Here is a 15458-nt window from a genome sequence, read left to right on the forward strand (position 1 = left end):
GAATATTTTTGCATCAATTCTATGATCGTCGGGGCTGTAGTAGACCAATGTATAATGGAAGGTATAAATGAACATTTTCGAATAGTGAAAGGTATTTTTGACCCTTTGCCATTTTAGATATTTCTGTTGTTTTTGGTCTATTTTTGATGTATGCACAACTTTTCGAGATGTAGTCATTATTTTTTGTTAAGTCTTTCTTTCTACGGTTTTTGTTAAATTAAAGTCAGAATTTATTAAATTTTAACAAAGACAAAAAAATGCTCTTTGACAAACTTAAAAAATTAAAATTGCGTATGATATATGTAAGTGATTATTTTAAATTTAATCCAAACATAAGGGATCATCTATGTCATTAAAAAAAAAAAAAAAAAAGTTGCCCCTTTTTCGTTCCTAAAATAGATGGAGAATAAGAAGAGAAATATAACGGCGAATTCATGGCGGGACTTAAGAGCACTGCAGCTGCTAAACCTCCAAGCTAGAAGCGGCACAAATGCTCTACTGATCAAACCATGGTGCCTCATTCACTTCAATTTCTCCGTTTCATTCCCTCCTCCATTCGCCGCCTTTCCATTTCCCCCTACAAACCCCAGGTAATTTTATTCTCTCTTTACGTATACACAATTAAAAATATGGATATTTGTTAGTTTGAACTTAGAATTCAGTCATAAGTATAGTTTTTATCTTGTTCGTATTATTTTTGCTTTTTGTTATAAGTTTTCTGCTTATTATGTGTCTTTTTTGGGGCTTAATTATTTATCAGAATGGAATTGCTTGGACAAGGATGTTGAGCACTGATGCATCTTGGGCAGGTGATAAAAACCATCTTTTCTTGTTTAGTTTTATTTGTATGATTCTAAAGTTCAACTCATTTTTAATTAACATAAAAAGTTCAAATATATTTTTTTTGGGGGAGGGGGGTAACCTTCTATACGTTCTTGACAGCCCATCTTTGTCCCAGTAGAGTCTTTCATGGGTACGTTTCGGTCCTCTTCTCTATTACTTAGAAAAATGAGCCACCGGTTCAGGTACAAGATACTATCATTACCGCCTGGACAATTAGACATCCAACCCGTAATCGCAACGACCCAATTGCAAGAGCGGAGCTCTACCAACTGAGCTATATCTCCCGGAGCCAAGTGGAGCGTGCATGAAGTAGTCGGATTCTTCTTCTATTCTTTTCCCTGGCGCAGTTGGGCCATCCTGTACTTGAACCAGAGACCTCACCCGTGAAGTAAATCATCGCACCTACGGTCCAACCAATTGGGAGAGAATCAATAGATTCCTTTTCGGGAGCGATTCATCCTTCCCGAACGCAAAAATTGAATTTGATATATTATAAGACTTTGGAACAATTAGAAAATTATATTATAAAATGCTTGGTTGCAAGTTCTGTAATTGTCTGGTGCTTTTGTGTTATACATACCATTTGTATCTAGTCTTTCAAACTTTTCGATGGCTGAATTTTGCTGTACCATGTTTCGAGGTTAGAATTATGTAGCAGGTTTTCTCCTTGAGTCCCTTCTTGACATTGTATGCATAATCCCCATGTGAAGCTTTCTTGTGTTATTCTATGTGATCCGAATAACACTGACTGGGAAAGGGGAAAAAAGAGAGTGCATAATATCGGTTAGTTACACCGAGAGTTAAAAAGGGGCAAAAAAAGAGAGTACACATAGAGTTAAATGTTTCTAAATATCTTGTTTCTTGATTAGTCAAAGATTAGACATCAACCCTTAATATATTGAGATTAGGAAGAAGAAATTATTCTGTTCTGCCAAGAATATTGAACATGTTGATTTTTAGTTGATAGCTGTTTACCATGGCAACTCATTCTCAGCTATGCAGCTAGCACATCTATCCAGAAGTCTGCATGGTAATTTTTTTTTTTTGAGAAAGAACTCTACTTGGTAAAATTTGTTTTGCATTATAGTGTGGTATTACTATATATGTTTCGATTTAGTATGAAACATAATACTTATTGCCGTAAAATATCGGTTCCCTTGCAAATCAAAGAGCAATTATTTGGCAGAAAACTCGACAAATAGGAAATAGGACGAGATTACGTTCTCAACTAGTAAATGTATGTAAGATAATGCTTTATTGTATGCTGCCAAACCAATTGCTTGTCTCCAAGTACAGTTTTAGGTTGCTGTTACCTATTGGTGTTAAACTGCATGAAATCTTTTTGTGCCTTCATCGTATATCATGCTCCTCGAGCATTCAGGCGTCTCTTGATAACTCCAACCTTGTTTTTTGTTGAATCTCAGAAGGTGAATTTGATGATATCCAAGATGATACCAAAACATCAGAGAAAGCCACTGCATTGCATTCGGCCCTCTCGCAGCTTGTAGGTGATTTTGGCAAAGAATCAATGTTGTCCTTGCAGCGCTTCTTTGGTGCTAGACGACGTGCACCTGTTGTACCTACTGGCTCGTTGAGGCTTGATCTAGCACTTGGGATTGGAGGACTACCCAAGGTGATTTTATATAAAGTGATTACATTAGATGTGCTTATTTCCAAATGTGGATTTTGTCTCCGATACCGGTTGCATAAATGGGGTCTTCATGTAGTGCTGATGTGCTGTTCTCTAAATTTTGAATCCCAAACAAGTAATGGCTGATTTTCTGTTTTCCTGTATGTGCAAAGGGCCATGAATGTCTGATCTCTTGAAGCATTTTATTTGTTAGGGTTTGCAATTTTCTTTTGCCAGACTTTGGTTTCTTTTGTGCGGAGAGGATTAGGACAGTATAGTGTATATTTGTCTTAACTTATCTTGAAAATAACCATATTGGATGTAAAAATCAGCTGCTGTTCTCAACCAACTTGTTTAAGGCTAGCATCCAATTAAAAGTGGTTCTTTATTGGCTTTCAGTGGCATAATTGTCTGAGGATAGTCATGTGCCTAGTGCATTCTCTTTTTCTGCTGTGAGGTTCACCAAATGGATATATGTCATTGAACAATAGGAAGATGCTAGTGCCATTTGTCACCATAGTTCCTTTTCCTCTGGGGAAGGGTTCTTCCAGTACCGTAGTAGTTTCCGGGGATGATTAGTTATAAAATAATGATTTCAGTGCATGTTGCTTCTCTGGATCAAATTACTTCTTCGTGTGTTTTAAATTTGTAGTAATCTGTATAATGATTTTAGTGCCTGTTGCTTCTCTAAATCAAAGTACTAAGATATTGTTGTTGTAACAAGGATATTGCGGGGTATTAACACTTGCTGTTCATTTGAATTTTCTTCTAAAGGGAAGAATTGTTGAAATTTATGGACAAGAAGCATCTGGGAAGACAACACTTGCCCTTCATGTAATTAAAGAGGCTCAAAAGCTTGGAGGTGAATAATTCAATGACCTTTTACTAGTCACATTATGTTTTCCTAGCTTATTATTTATTCATATTGTATGAATGGAAACTTTATCTTTTCCAATTGGGTACTATCCTTACTTTTTTCTTTTGCATAGTTGTCATGGCAGCAAATTTTTTGTGCTTATATAAATGAGCATATTATATTGGCTAAGAAATGGATTGAGTGTTCTCGGAGTTTTGTATGTCGCAGAACTGTCTTTTTTTTTTTTTTGGAAAATGATTATGTCGTAGAACTCTCAAGAAAAGACTACTTTTATTGTGATCTTGTTCTCAAATTTTGATTAGAAAACAACTAGATCTTATTTGATCTAGTTTGACACAAAAAGTGATACCACTTGAAACGAGGGGCACCACAGAATGATTGAAAAAACGACCTTAGACAGTAGTGATATTAAGCATTTTGATCTGCAGATATACATATTGCAATCCATATTGTTTCCAACCTAATTACTTAGAAGAAATTAATGAAGAGTAAACAAGAAAGTGGCTCTTGCTCTCAACGATAAGGATGATTTACCTTTTGGAAGGAAACATTTCAATGTTTAGCATGAGATAATGATATCCAGAATGGTAAGTGTGAAATCTTTACAACCATTTCAGTTTTTCCTTCCTCAAACAGTTTTCAAATTAGTTTCCTCTCATCCTATTATCTTTTTACTGATAGGTTACTGTGCATACCTGGATGTCGAAAATGGAATGAACCCCTCTCTTGCTGAAGCAATAGGGGTTAATGTAGAAAATCTCCTTATTTCACAGCCAGATTCTGCTGAGAATCTGCTAAGTATTGTTGATACCCTGACAAAAAGTGGATCCATGGATGTAATTGTGGTTGATAGTGTAAGTGCTACCCTTTATAATTCAAGGCTGATTTATTTGCTCCAATTTTCCCAATATGTGTCAACAATTCCCTTTTTCATTCTTGTATTTTCTATAATGTACCCAACCTGTTACTTCATCATATTGATCCCCTAGACTCAGGCTGCTAATTGAAATTTCTAGTTTTATTTTTTAAATTTTTTTCTTTTAACAGGTGGCAGCTCTTGTTCCCCAACTTGAGCTTGATGCTACTTTAGGTGACTCTCCTAAAGGCTTACAATCAAAGATAATGACACAAGCACTACGTAAAATTCATTATTCGTTATGCAACTCTAGCACACTAATTATTTTCGTTAATCAGGTTTGTTCTGGTTACTAGAACACATTATATCTTGCAATCTGTTTTCTGTTACAGCTGGCATACTGATCTGACCTCTTTTTAGGTAAGATCGAACAAAAGATTAGCTCGAGGCTCAGGGCGTATGGAGGAAGTAACTTGTGGTGGAAATGCTTTGCCTTTTTATGCTGCTGTACGACTTAGAACGATTAGAAAACAATTGCTTAAGACCAAGGATAAGGTAAATATTGCATTTTTTGACTCATTGGTTCGTGCCTTCAGAAATATTTTGTAGTAGGCCAATTATGATATGAATTGTTCCGAATATGTCATTCCGGTCTCTTTTTTATGAGCATGAGAAGGAGAGAATGCTATTCCCTACTGACAGTTTAATTTTCTTTTACAAAACATAATTAATCAAATAAACAACTGAAGTCATCAGGGTAAAAAGCTTAAAATTTTTTAAGTTACGCCATCGGACCCAGACATGTGTGTGTGTTAATTGTTTAAGAGAACATATGAAACTACTTCATTTTGGATATTTGAGATGCTCATTGGCTAGGAGCTAATCAAATAGACGCGAGTATGATCTATTAGTCATTTACAGTGTGTATTACTTTCAGATTGGAAGACCTCTCAATCTGTGATCCAGATACATTGGCTTATGATTTTTCTTAAATTGTGTACACCTGCTATTACTGTACTATTCACTCCCTCTAGCAAAACTGGAGAGAGCTTCTGCTCCTCTGCTGTTCTATAGTGTGAATCATTCTGGGCGTCATGTCTCCATCCTTAATCCTTGCATTCACCCCAGGAAAAAAATTAAAAAGAAAACTCTTTACCTGCTTGTCTTTGTTTTGTAATACCCTTTGTTTCCAATGGACTTGTCTGAGATGAGTTTAAGTGATGTTTTGTCACTTACTCTATTAGTTATCTTTTAACTAGAGTAGTACTTGGCTTGAATTTTTTTTTTTTCCAGATTACTGGTCTTGGGATCTGTGTAAAAGTGGTTAAAAATAAGCTAGCCCCTGCAGCAACAGAAGCTGAACTGAGGATACAGTTTGGAGGAGGCTTTTGCATAGAATCTGAGGTTTTGGAATTGGCTTGTGAACATGAAGTCATTCTGAAAGGAGGAGGGAGCTACTTCATAGATGGACAGGTTTTAAACAGTAGACAGGATGCTGAAGATTATCTAGCTGCCAATGGTGCTGTTTTAGCTAAGATAGTCGATACTTTAAGAGATCAGCTATTTGTGAACAAGATGGTAAAAATAACTGATTAGATAGTCAGTTTCTGGTTTTAATCAACACCAAAAATTTTGCTGCTTCGTCCTGCAACAGTATCCTGCTAAAGCCCGCCGAAGGAAAGCTATGTTAATGAGCAAGGAGCAACTGTGCGTTTATTTCCTCTGTGGAGCATCTGCAGCAACCATGCTACGCAATAACCTGCTTATGGACTTCCTCTGTCACTGTAGGAAAGGCATGCCTATACTTAGACAGGACTTCGGCCATTGCAAACAATGGTTCTAGGAAATGCCATGTCCTTCTAGAATAGTTGTGAATCTTCTTTCTGTCTTATGATCAAGTATATATTTTATTTTGTTTTGAGATGTGAGATCACTAGAGTTGTTGCTGGACTGTGTTATCTTTAGTTCAAAATATACAGGAGGGGCTCTATTATGATATAAGCATGTGAGAGTCACATGAGTAGTTAATTGGTTAAGAAGGTAGGTAGTCTGTTAAAAGTAAGTTAAGGGTGTTTTAGTCTTTTCAGCTCTTCTTTCTTCTTCTTCTAGTATATATCGACTGTATACGGTAGTGGAGAGCAAGCTTGCCCATTCTCTCAATAACAGAGCATTGTTCTAGAATTTTCCTCCATTAACCGCCTCAAGCAATTCTCAGAGTTTTGACATGGTATCAGAGCGGCATGCCTGGATCGCATCACGTCGATTTTTGATTTCAATTTCTGAACTCATTTCTGTTCTCAATTTCTGATTTCTTAATTACTCGAAGTTTGATTGCAATTTGACAAAATAGTCGATGTCGGACGTAGATTCATCCATGGCGGAAACTATGTCGATAGATCACAATCATCCTCTATATGTTGGTCCTTCCGACACACCTAGCTAAGTTGTAGTTCCTGTTAAGCTTACAGGCTCAGAGAACTATGGGTTATGGAGTAGGTCGATGCGGATCGCTCTTTTGGGGAAGAAGAAGCTAGGTTTTGTTACTGGAACATGCAAAAGGGATGCATATTAAGGAGAGTTACTGGAACAGTGGGAAACATGTAACGCCATTGTTCTATCATGGATTATGAACAATGTAGCACTTGAACTGTTAGGTGGAGTTGTGTATGCATCAGATGCGCACCTAGTTTGGGAGGATTTACGCGAAAGGTTTAACAAAGTGAATCGTGTAAGAATTTTTCAATTGCATCGTGAAATTACAACTTTGGCATACGGAACTAGCTCTATGTCCGTGTATTTTTCGAAATTGAAGGAACTTTGGCATGAGTATGATGTTTTGGTTCCATTCCCAAATTGTTGTGAAAAATCGAAGGATCATGTAGAGCAGTTGCATCAACAGAGAGTTATTGTACCGCCCCGCATATTTTCCGCCCAAATTTGCCGCCTAAAGGGCTGCCAAACGAGCCAAACTTGGTTGTCAAAGACCAGAAGGTCTTTACACATGGGGGCAACAATCCGCCAGGCTGTCCGGGCCCTTATAGATGCCACACTCTGCCAACAAAGTCACATGCAGCACAACTGGGCAGGACCACAGCCTGTCTGGGCGAACATGGGAGCAACTCACTGCCAGCAAGGGCATGTGCTGCACATCTGGGTAGGACCACAACATGTCTGGGCGAACATGGAGGCAACTATCTGCCAGCAAGAACTGGGGCACAACAGCTGGACAAGACTATTGCCACATGTGCTGCCAAGACATTCATGGAGATCACATGATGCCAGCACAAAGCAGTGCACCACAGCTGGACGGGTCCACAGCCAACCTAGCTGCATGTGGACATTCATTGTATATATAGACATGTATATGCCTTGTTAGAGGGCAGATCTCTTTACTTGTATTTTTCTTCTTTTGTACATGAATTAAACCCGAAAATTGGCCTTGGCCTCCCATCTTTGTGTGTCTTTCATTTCGTTATCTCTCCAACCTTTGAGTTTGTGTGATTGCCTTGGTTCAAGCACGACATTGTGCTTGTTTGTTGGTTAGGACTGAAGCAAGAGTAGTAGTCAGGATATCTTGCTAATCCTCACGGGTTACTAGAAAAACGGCCCCGTGACAACTGGTATCAGAGCGAGGTTAATCGACCATGGCAACTGATGGAGATAATGTTTCCTCAGACAACATTCGTGGGAGAGACGAGTCACCAACAAAACGGCAGAAACCAAAGAAGAGAGGAACGAGCAAAGCACGAGATCCCGCCATAGCCTTAATAAGTGAGGCACCAGCTTTGATGCTGCCCCCACAACAGGTTAGCCGTGGTGAAGATTGTTAGGCTTCTACCTCAAATCTCTTAAGCATGAGAATGGATCTCACAGAAGCTGGTTTAGATGCTTTAAATCGGCACATGGGAGTTGTTGAACACAACTTCAACGCGCTTGAGTCTACTACCCTAGACGGACTAGGGGAAGTCAAAGAGACGTTAGATCAAGCGATTGATGAGCACAGGGAAGGACTGGCCAACCTTGAGCTAAAGTTGACCGAGGCTTTATCGGCGTTGCACGGGGAAATTGAGACCCTAAAGCAACAACTGAAGGCAGTAAAGTTAGCCGGTGGCACTGGACATGTAACGGTGCGTGGAACCATGATCGAGGGCCCAAAACCGAAGGAGTTTAGGGGCAAATGAGACGCTCAAGAAGTAGAGAACTTCATCTGGAAGATGGAAGACTACTTTGAGCACCTTTGCATCGTTGATGAGGCTGCCAAGATCCGGGCATCAACGATGTATCTTGCTGACACCGCCATGCTTTGGTGGAGGAGGAAGAAAGCCGACATGGAGAAGGAAACTTGCTCTATCAAGAGCTGGGAACAGTTCAAGTTCGAACTGAAGCGCCAGTTCTACCCCCAAAATGTTGTCAATGAGGCACGTAGGAAGTTGAGAGAGCTCAGGCAAACAACTTCCATAAGTGAGTACGTGAAGGATTTCACTAAACTCATCCTGCAGATTCCGAACATGGCAAGCGATGACTTGCTATTCACTTTTGTGGATGGCCTTCAAAACTGGGCCAAACAGGAAGTGCAACGACGTCAAGTCCAAGACGTCGATGAAGTTATCGCGATGGCTGAGTCCTTAAATGATTATAGGACAGAAGCCACAAAGGCAAGGGACACCAACTTCAAATCGGATGGAGACCATGGATATCGGGACAAGGGCAAGCAAGTTGCTGCCCCGAACCGCGATTCCAGACAAGGCAACAAGGCGTCTAATTGGCGTGACCAGTATAACCAAAGGAGGAAGGAAGTCGGTCCTCGCAATGGTTGTTTCATCTGCAAGGACACTAGTCATGGTTACAAGGATTGTCCTTTGAAGAAACTCGGTGCCTTAATTGCGGCCGAGTAGAGGCTAACATAAGAGAGAGTCCAAGTTGATGAACATGCCGAAGCAGAAGTTCAACAACCGCCAGCCATAGCTCATCTTGGCAACATGATACTGGGCGCGATAATAGCCAAGAAGCCTGCTTTAAAGCCAGCTGCCCAAGGGAAGCATGGCATCGTCAAACTGGTTCACGCGTTAGGCGACGATGTGATTGGCAAGGAGCGCCAATCAAGGGAGCCAGGATCACTGTTCGTGGATGCACAATTGAACGGACAATTTGTCCGTATCATGGTAGACATCGGCGCGACACACAACTTTGTGTCCGAAGCAAAGGCTAAGTCACTTGGCCTTAGGTTTGGTCCTAGCAATTCTGTGCTGAAGATGGTAAACGCCAAACCCACTAACGTGAAAGGGGTTGCCCGTAATGTGCAGCTCAACTTAGGAGCTTGGCAGGGAAACGTGAGTTTCTTTGTCGCTTCCCTAGATGTGTTTGATCTGGTACTGGGGCTGGACTATTGGGATGAAATGAGAGCCTTCATCTTCCCATATCTCAACGAGATCTACATTTATGACCCGAAGGGTCCATGTGTGGTACCGACAGTTCGGGTGCCACAAGTTGTTAGTCAGTTGTCCGCGATTCAAATCGTGTAAGGCTTTAAGGAAGAGGGAGCACCGATTTTGGCAATCGGGACAGAGACTAAGGAGGTCAAGGTGGACAAAACCTTGACTCCATGTGATCCGCAAGTCCTTAAGGGGAATAAGGACTTCATACCGTGGGCGAAGCCACCTGCCATGGGTCCGTACATGGCACCTCCAAAGTTGGAGGATTCAAGGAAACAACCTGAAGAGTTTCTTGGGTCGAGGCATGTCAGTCCGTCAGAGGCACCTTGTGGAGATAAGGGTGATTTGGAGCGGAGGCAATCCAGCCGGCGAAATATTTTCGTAACCCCTCCGGTCGTCGACAAGGAAGTCGAGGCCATTATCAACCATCGGGTGATACAATGAGTAGGTTGGGGAAATTCAAGCGCCCAATTTCTTGTCCGTTGGAAGGGGCAACCACCAGATGAGGCATCGTGGGAAAAATATGAGGCGCTCTGGCTGTTCAAAGATCAAGTTCACGATTACTTGAACCGTTGTGGCGCCGCGGTCGTCGCCATTTTAAGTGGGGGAGCGTGTACCTCCCCGCATATTTTCCGCCCAAATTTGCCGCCTAAAGGGTTGCCAAACGAGCCAAACTTGGCTACCAAAGACCAGAAGGTCTTTACACATGGGGGAAACAATCCGCCAGGCTATCCGGGCCCTCATAGAGGCCACACTCTGCCAGCAAAGTCACATGCAACACAACTGGGCAGGACTACAACATGTCTGGGCGAACATGGGAGCAACTCACTGCCAACAAGGGCATGTGCTGCACAGCTGGGTAGGACCACAGCCTGTCTGGGCGAATATGGAGGCAACTATCTGCCAGCAAGAACTGGGGCACAATAGCTGGACAAGACTATTGGCACATGGGCTGCCAAGACATTCATGGAGATCACATGATGCCAGCACAAAGCAGTGCACCACAGCTGGACGGGTCCACAGCCAACCTAGCTGCATGTGGACATTCATTGTATATATAAACATGTATATGCCTTGTTAGAGGGCATATCTCTTTACTTGTATTTTTCTTCTTTTGTACATGAATTAAACCTGAAAATTGGCCTTGGCCTCCCATCTTTGTGTGTCTTTCATTTTGTTATCCCTCCAACCTTTGAGTTTATGTGATTGCCTTGGTTCAAGCATGACATTATGCTTGTTTGTTGGTTAGGACTGAAGCAAGAGTAGTAGTCAGGCTATCTTGTTGTCCTCACGGGTTACTAGAAAAGCGGCCCCGTGTCAATTATGCAGTTTTTATCTGGATTAAATGATTCGTATGATCAAGCAAGGAGGCAAATTCTCATGAAAACCATTGCTCCTTCTCTCAACCAGACCTATGCAATGATTATTCAAGATGAAAGCCAGCAGACAATTGGTGCAAACCTGATAACTGATAAGGTGCAACCCCTAGCTATGCAGGCAAGAAGGGGAAGGGGAAGAAAACAACTCATTCAATGTGAATTCTGTCATTTGAAGGGACATACTAAAGAGAATTGTTACAAAATTTTAGGTTATCCTGCTGATTTTGTTCCAAAGAGAAGATATGGTGAAGTTGTGAAGAATGGAGGAGGTTGGCAACAAAACTCTAATGTTAATACAGCAGACTGGCAGCAGAATTCTAATGCTGGAAAACCAGGAGGATAGAATGCAGCTGGTAAGCAAGGTGGTTGGAGAAGAGAGCCCATAGCAATAATCAATAATGCAGATGTGTCTTCATCATGTGTGCAAGGCAATGGAGATAATGCATTTAGAGCTACTGAAGCAAATGAAACCAGGGGATACCACTACTTCACGGATGACCAGTACAATCAGATACTGAACCTGTTGAGCAAAAAACCTGAAGAGCACCATGCCAACATGGCAAGTACATGTACATGTACATGTATAATCAACTGCCTAATGACAAGTTATACACAAAATCAAAAGAACAAGGAGTGGATTATAGACTCAGGTGCCACCCATCATATTACCTCTGATATAGAACTGTTAACAGATACTAAATGCACAGGGAAGACAGACAAGGATAAAGTACATCTTCCTACTGGAGAAAAGGCTGACATTACTCATACCGGTAGTACAACCTTGTTAGATAGGAGGACAATCAAAGATGTGCTTTATGTCCCAAACTTCAGGTTTAACCTATTATCAGTGTCAAAGCTAACTAGGGAGCTGAATTGTAATGCCAACTTCTTTCTTGACTTTTGTGTGTTTCAGGACCTTTGGAATGGCAAGGTGAAGGGGATTGGTAGAGAAAGAGGAGGTCTATATCTGCTCAAGGGTGATGTGGAAGACTAGCTAGTAGAATAAGGATTTTCAATGCTATGAGCAGGATGACTGAAGGTTCTTGTGGCCTGTGGCACAAGAGACTAGGACATCCTTCCTTATTAGTGATGAAACATATAGTAAGTCTACATAATAAAGTTAGCAGTATGCTGCAAGATAGTTGCCTTGTATGCCCTTTGGCAAAACAAACTAGACTGAAATTTCCATTAAGTGATTCTAGAACAGATACATTGTTTCATCTTGTGCATATGGATTTATGGGGACCTTATAAAATTGCTACCTTTGACAGAAAACAATATTTTTTGACAGTTGTGGATGACCATTCTAGATATATATGGATATTTTTTCTGCAGTTAAAGTCTGAAGCCATAGTAGCAATAAAACAGTTCTTGACCATGGTTAAGAATCAATTTGGCATTGTGGTTAAGGTGATAAGGTCAGATAATGGGACAGAATTCTTCAACAAGCAATGTGTAGAATTGTTGAATGCTCTGGGTATTATCCATCAAAGTAGCTGTCCTTATACTCCACAGCAGAATGGGATAGTGGGGAGGAAGCATAGGCACATACTTGATACTGCAAGAGCCTTAAGGTTTCAGGGCTCAATTCCAATCAAATGCTGGGGAATGTGTGTCAAAACAGCTGTCTATTTGATCAATAGACTACCATCCAGTGTCCTAGGGGGCAAGACTCCATATGAGGTCTTGTATTACAAGAAGCCTAGTCTTGCACATCTTAGAGTTGTAGGATGTCTTTGCTATGCTACAAATGTAGTTAAGACAGATAAGTTTGCAGAAAGGGCCAGAGCAGCTGTTCTTATGGGCTATTCTGAAACTCAGAAAGGCTACATTTTATTTGACTTACTCACAAGGTAATTTTTCACAAGTAGGGATGTTGTTTTTAGAGAATCTGAGTTTCCATTTTCTAAGGAGAATGAGAACAACTCAGTCACTCAGGAGTGTGGAGGAGAATTGAATCCATTGTTATTTTCTCCTTTACATACTAATGTTTTGCAGGAAACAATCAATTTAAATCCCATGGAGGAAGCAGTAGCTCTGCAGGACAATAGGCAGAGTACAGTGCAGGAGAATTCATACTCATACTCATTAAATCTGCAGGAAATGGATGTCGCAGGAATCCATGAGAATGCACAGGAGAGATCAACTACAATTGAGGATCAAGAAGAAAATACAAATGAACAACAGGAAGATGAAAATGCAACAAGTTCAAGACCAGACAGAAAATCTACAAGGTAGGTCAAAGAACCAATATGGATGAAAGATTACCAAAAGGAACACAAATTGCAACTATCCTCTTTTAAATTACTTGGCCTATGATCAGACCAGTTCAAGCTATCAATGTTACCTAGCAAAATTCTCTCAGTTGACTGAACCACAGACATTTAAGGAGGCTGTGAAGGGTAGTAGGTGGATAGAAGCAATGAAACAAGAGGTAAAGGCATTAGAAGACAACAACACATGGAAGGCAGTAGACTTACCAGAAGGGAAGAATGCTGTTGGATCAAAGTGGGTGTATAAAATCAAGTTCAAGGCAGATGGAGACATAGAAAGATTCAAGGCCAGACTGTTTGCAAACGGATATAGTCAAATGGAAGGCTTGGACTACCATGACACCTTCTCACTAGTGGCAAAAATGGTCATTGTGAGGACTGTCATCGCATTAGCTGCTTCAAGGGGCTGTGGATTATACCAGATGGTTGTTTATAATGCTTTCCTGCGGGGAGATCTATATGAAGAAGTGTATATGGAGCTACCTGAAGGCTTCAGAAGGCAAGGAGAAAAGAAAGTGTGCAAATTAATGAAGTTACTATATGGACTCAAGCAAGCTTCAAGGCAATGTAATATTAAGCTAACTGAGGCGTTATTGGGGGCTGGTTTTGTACAAAGCCATCATGATTACTCATTGCTCACACTTAGGAGTCAAGAAGGCATAGTGGTCATTCTTGTGTATGCAGATGATCTCCTCATCACAGGAAGTTGTGCAAATCTGATTAAGAAAGCCAAAGACATACTGCATCAAAACTTTAAGGTGAAGGATCCGGGAGAGTTGAAATACTTTCTGGGAATTGAAGTCCTAAGATCTAAGAGTGGAGTACTACTGAATCAAAGGAAATATGTGCTAGAATTGATATCAAACATGGGATTAAGTGGAGCTAAACCTGCATGCACACCATTGGAAGTCAATTCAAAACTGACATCACTAGAGTATGACAAAGCAAATGGAATCACAGGAGACATGGCCTTACAAGATGTTAGCACTTATCAGAGGCTAGTAGGAAAACTTCTATATGTTACTATAACAAGGCCTGACATTAACTATGCTGTACAAGCCTTGAGCCAGTTTATGCAAGCACCAAAAAGGTCTCATTGGGATGCTGCATTGAGGGTGGTAAGGTACTTGAAGAGTGCTCTAGGGTAGGGTGTATTACTGCAGTCTGAATATGCTAAGGAGCTCACATGCTGATGTGACTTAGATTGGGCTGCTTGTCTTAATACTAGAAGGTCTATTACTGGTTATGCTATCAAGTTTGGCAACTCATTGATCTCTTGGAAATCGAAGAAGCAACAGACTGTTTTAAGGAGTTCAGCTGAAGCAGAATACAGAAGTATGGCTGCAAGTATTGCAGAATTGACTTGGCTACTTGGTTTGTTCAAGGAGTTGGGTGTGGAAATAGAACGACCAGTCACAGTGCTCAATGATAGTAAGTCAGCCATTCAACTAGTAGCTAATCCTGTGCTTCATGAAAGAACAAAGCATATAGAGATCGATTGTCACTTCATTAGAGACAAAATCAAGGAAGGGATGGTCAAGACAACACATGTCAGCACTAAGGAGCAGCAGGCAGATCTGTTAACTAAAGATTTAGGGACTGCTCAACATGATTATCTACTTGGCAAGCTTAGAGTGTTCAATGTTTTGCACTCTCCAGCTTGAGGGGGCATATTATGATATAAAGCATGTGAGAGTCACATGAGTAGTTAATTGGTTAAGAAGGTAGTTAGTTTGTTAAAAGTAAGTTAAGGGTGTTTTAGTCCTTTTAGCTCTTCTTTCTTCCTCTTCTAGTATATATCGATTGGGGAGAGCAAGCTTGCTCATTCTCTTAATAACAGAGCATTGTTCTAGAATTTTCCTCCATTAACCGCCTCAAGCAATTCTCAGAGTTTTGACAGGCTACTTCTTCTGTCCTCCATCAAGAGGCAAATTTTGAGGCTTATATATTTGATTTGTTTAATGAAGATCAAACGATTAAAAAGGCCTGAAACTAAGAAGCATTTCAGACTATATTTACCAAACAGGCAACCAAACTACCCTTTTTTGTCAATTTTGGTTGTTTATCTGTCAGTAATCTTACATATCAAAATGCTTTTTCGTCTACATTCGGTTGGTTCAATCCATTTTCTTTAGTTTCGAAATCAGGTGTAATCGGAACGAGAAGAC

The 15458-nt window shown here is 40.6% G+C and overlaps 2 protein-coding genes across 2 annotated transcripts; both read left to right on the forward strand.

Annotated features, from left to right (window-relative positions):
* The first annotated feature begins 375 nt into the window (after window positions 1-375).
* LOC104113603 (DNA repair protein recA homolog 2, mitochondrial) lies at window positions 376-6178 on the forward strand. The gene is made up of 8 exons (XM_009623817.4): window positions 376-590; window positions 761-809; window positions 2268-2476; window positions 3248-3335; window positions 4032-4204; window positions 4398-4544; window positions 4627-4761; window positions 5500-6178. The coding sequence occupies exons 1-8, from the start codon at window positions 510-512 to the stop codon at window positions 5800-5802; spliced, it is 1185 nt and encodes a 394-aa protein (XP_009622112.1). The 5' UTR covers window positions 376-509; the 3' UTR covers window positions 5803-6178.
* A 2242-nt stretch (window positions 6179-8420) lies between these two features.
* Window positions 8421-9101, forward strand: LOC138903194 (uncharacterized). The gene has a single exon (XM_070191124.1). It carries the CDS (start codon window positions 8421-8423, stop codon window positions 9099-9101), a length of 681 nt encoding a protein of 226 aa, XP_070047225.1.
* The last annotated feature ends 6357 nt before the right edge of the window (window positions 9102-15458 follow it).

The sequence above is a fragment of the Nicotiana tomentosiformis genome, chromosome 12 (genome assembly GCF_000390325.3).
Source record: "Nicotiana tomentosiformis chromosome 12, ASM39032v3, whole genome shotgun sequence".
Taxonomy (NCBI): Eukaryota; Viridiplantae; Streptophyta; class Magnoliopsida; order Solanales; family Solanaceae; genus Nicotiana; species Nicotiana tomentosiformis.

Coding starts and splice junctions, on each gene's coding strand:
- LOC138903194 (XM_070191124.1), top strand. CDS start 8,421: ATGGAAGACTACTTTGAGCACCTTTGCATCGTTGATGAGGCTGCCAAG.
- LOC104113603 (XM_009623817.4), top strand. CDS start 510: ATGGTGCCTCATTCACTTCAATTTCTCCGTTTCATTCCCTCCTCCATT. Junction 810..2,267: donor CACTGATGCATCTTGGGCAG/GTGATAAAAACC, acceptor GTTGAATCTCAG/AAGGTGAATTTGATGATATC. Junction 3,336..4,031: donor AGAGGCTCAAAAGCTTGGAG/GTGAATAATTCA, acceptor TTTTACTGATAG/GTTACTGTGCATACCTGGAT.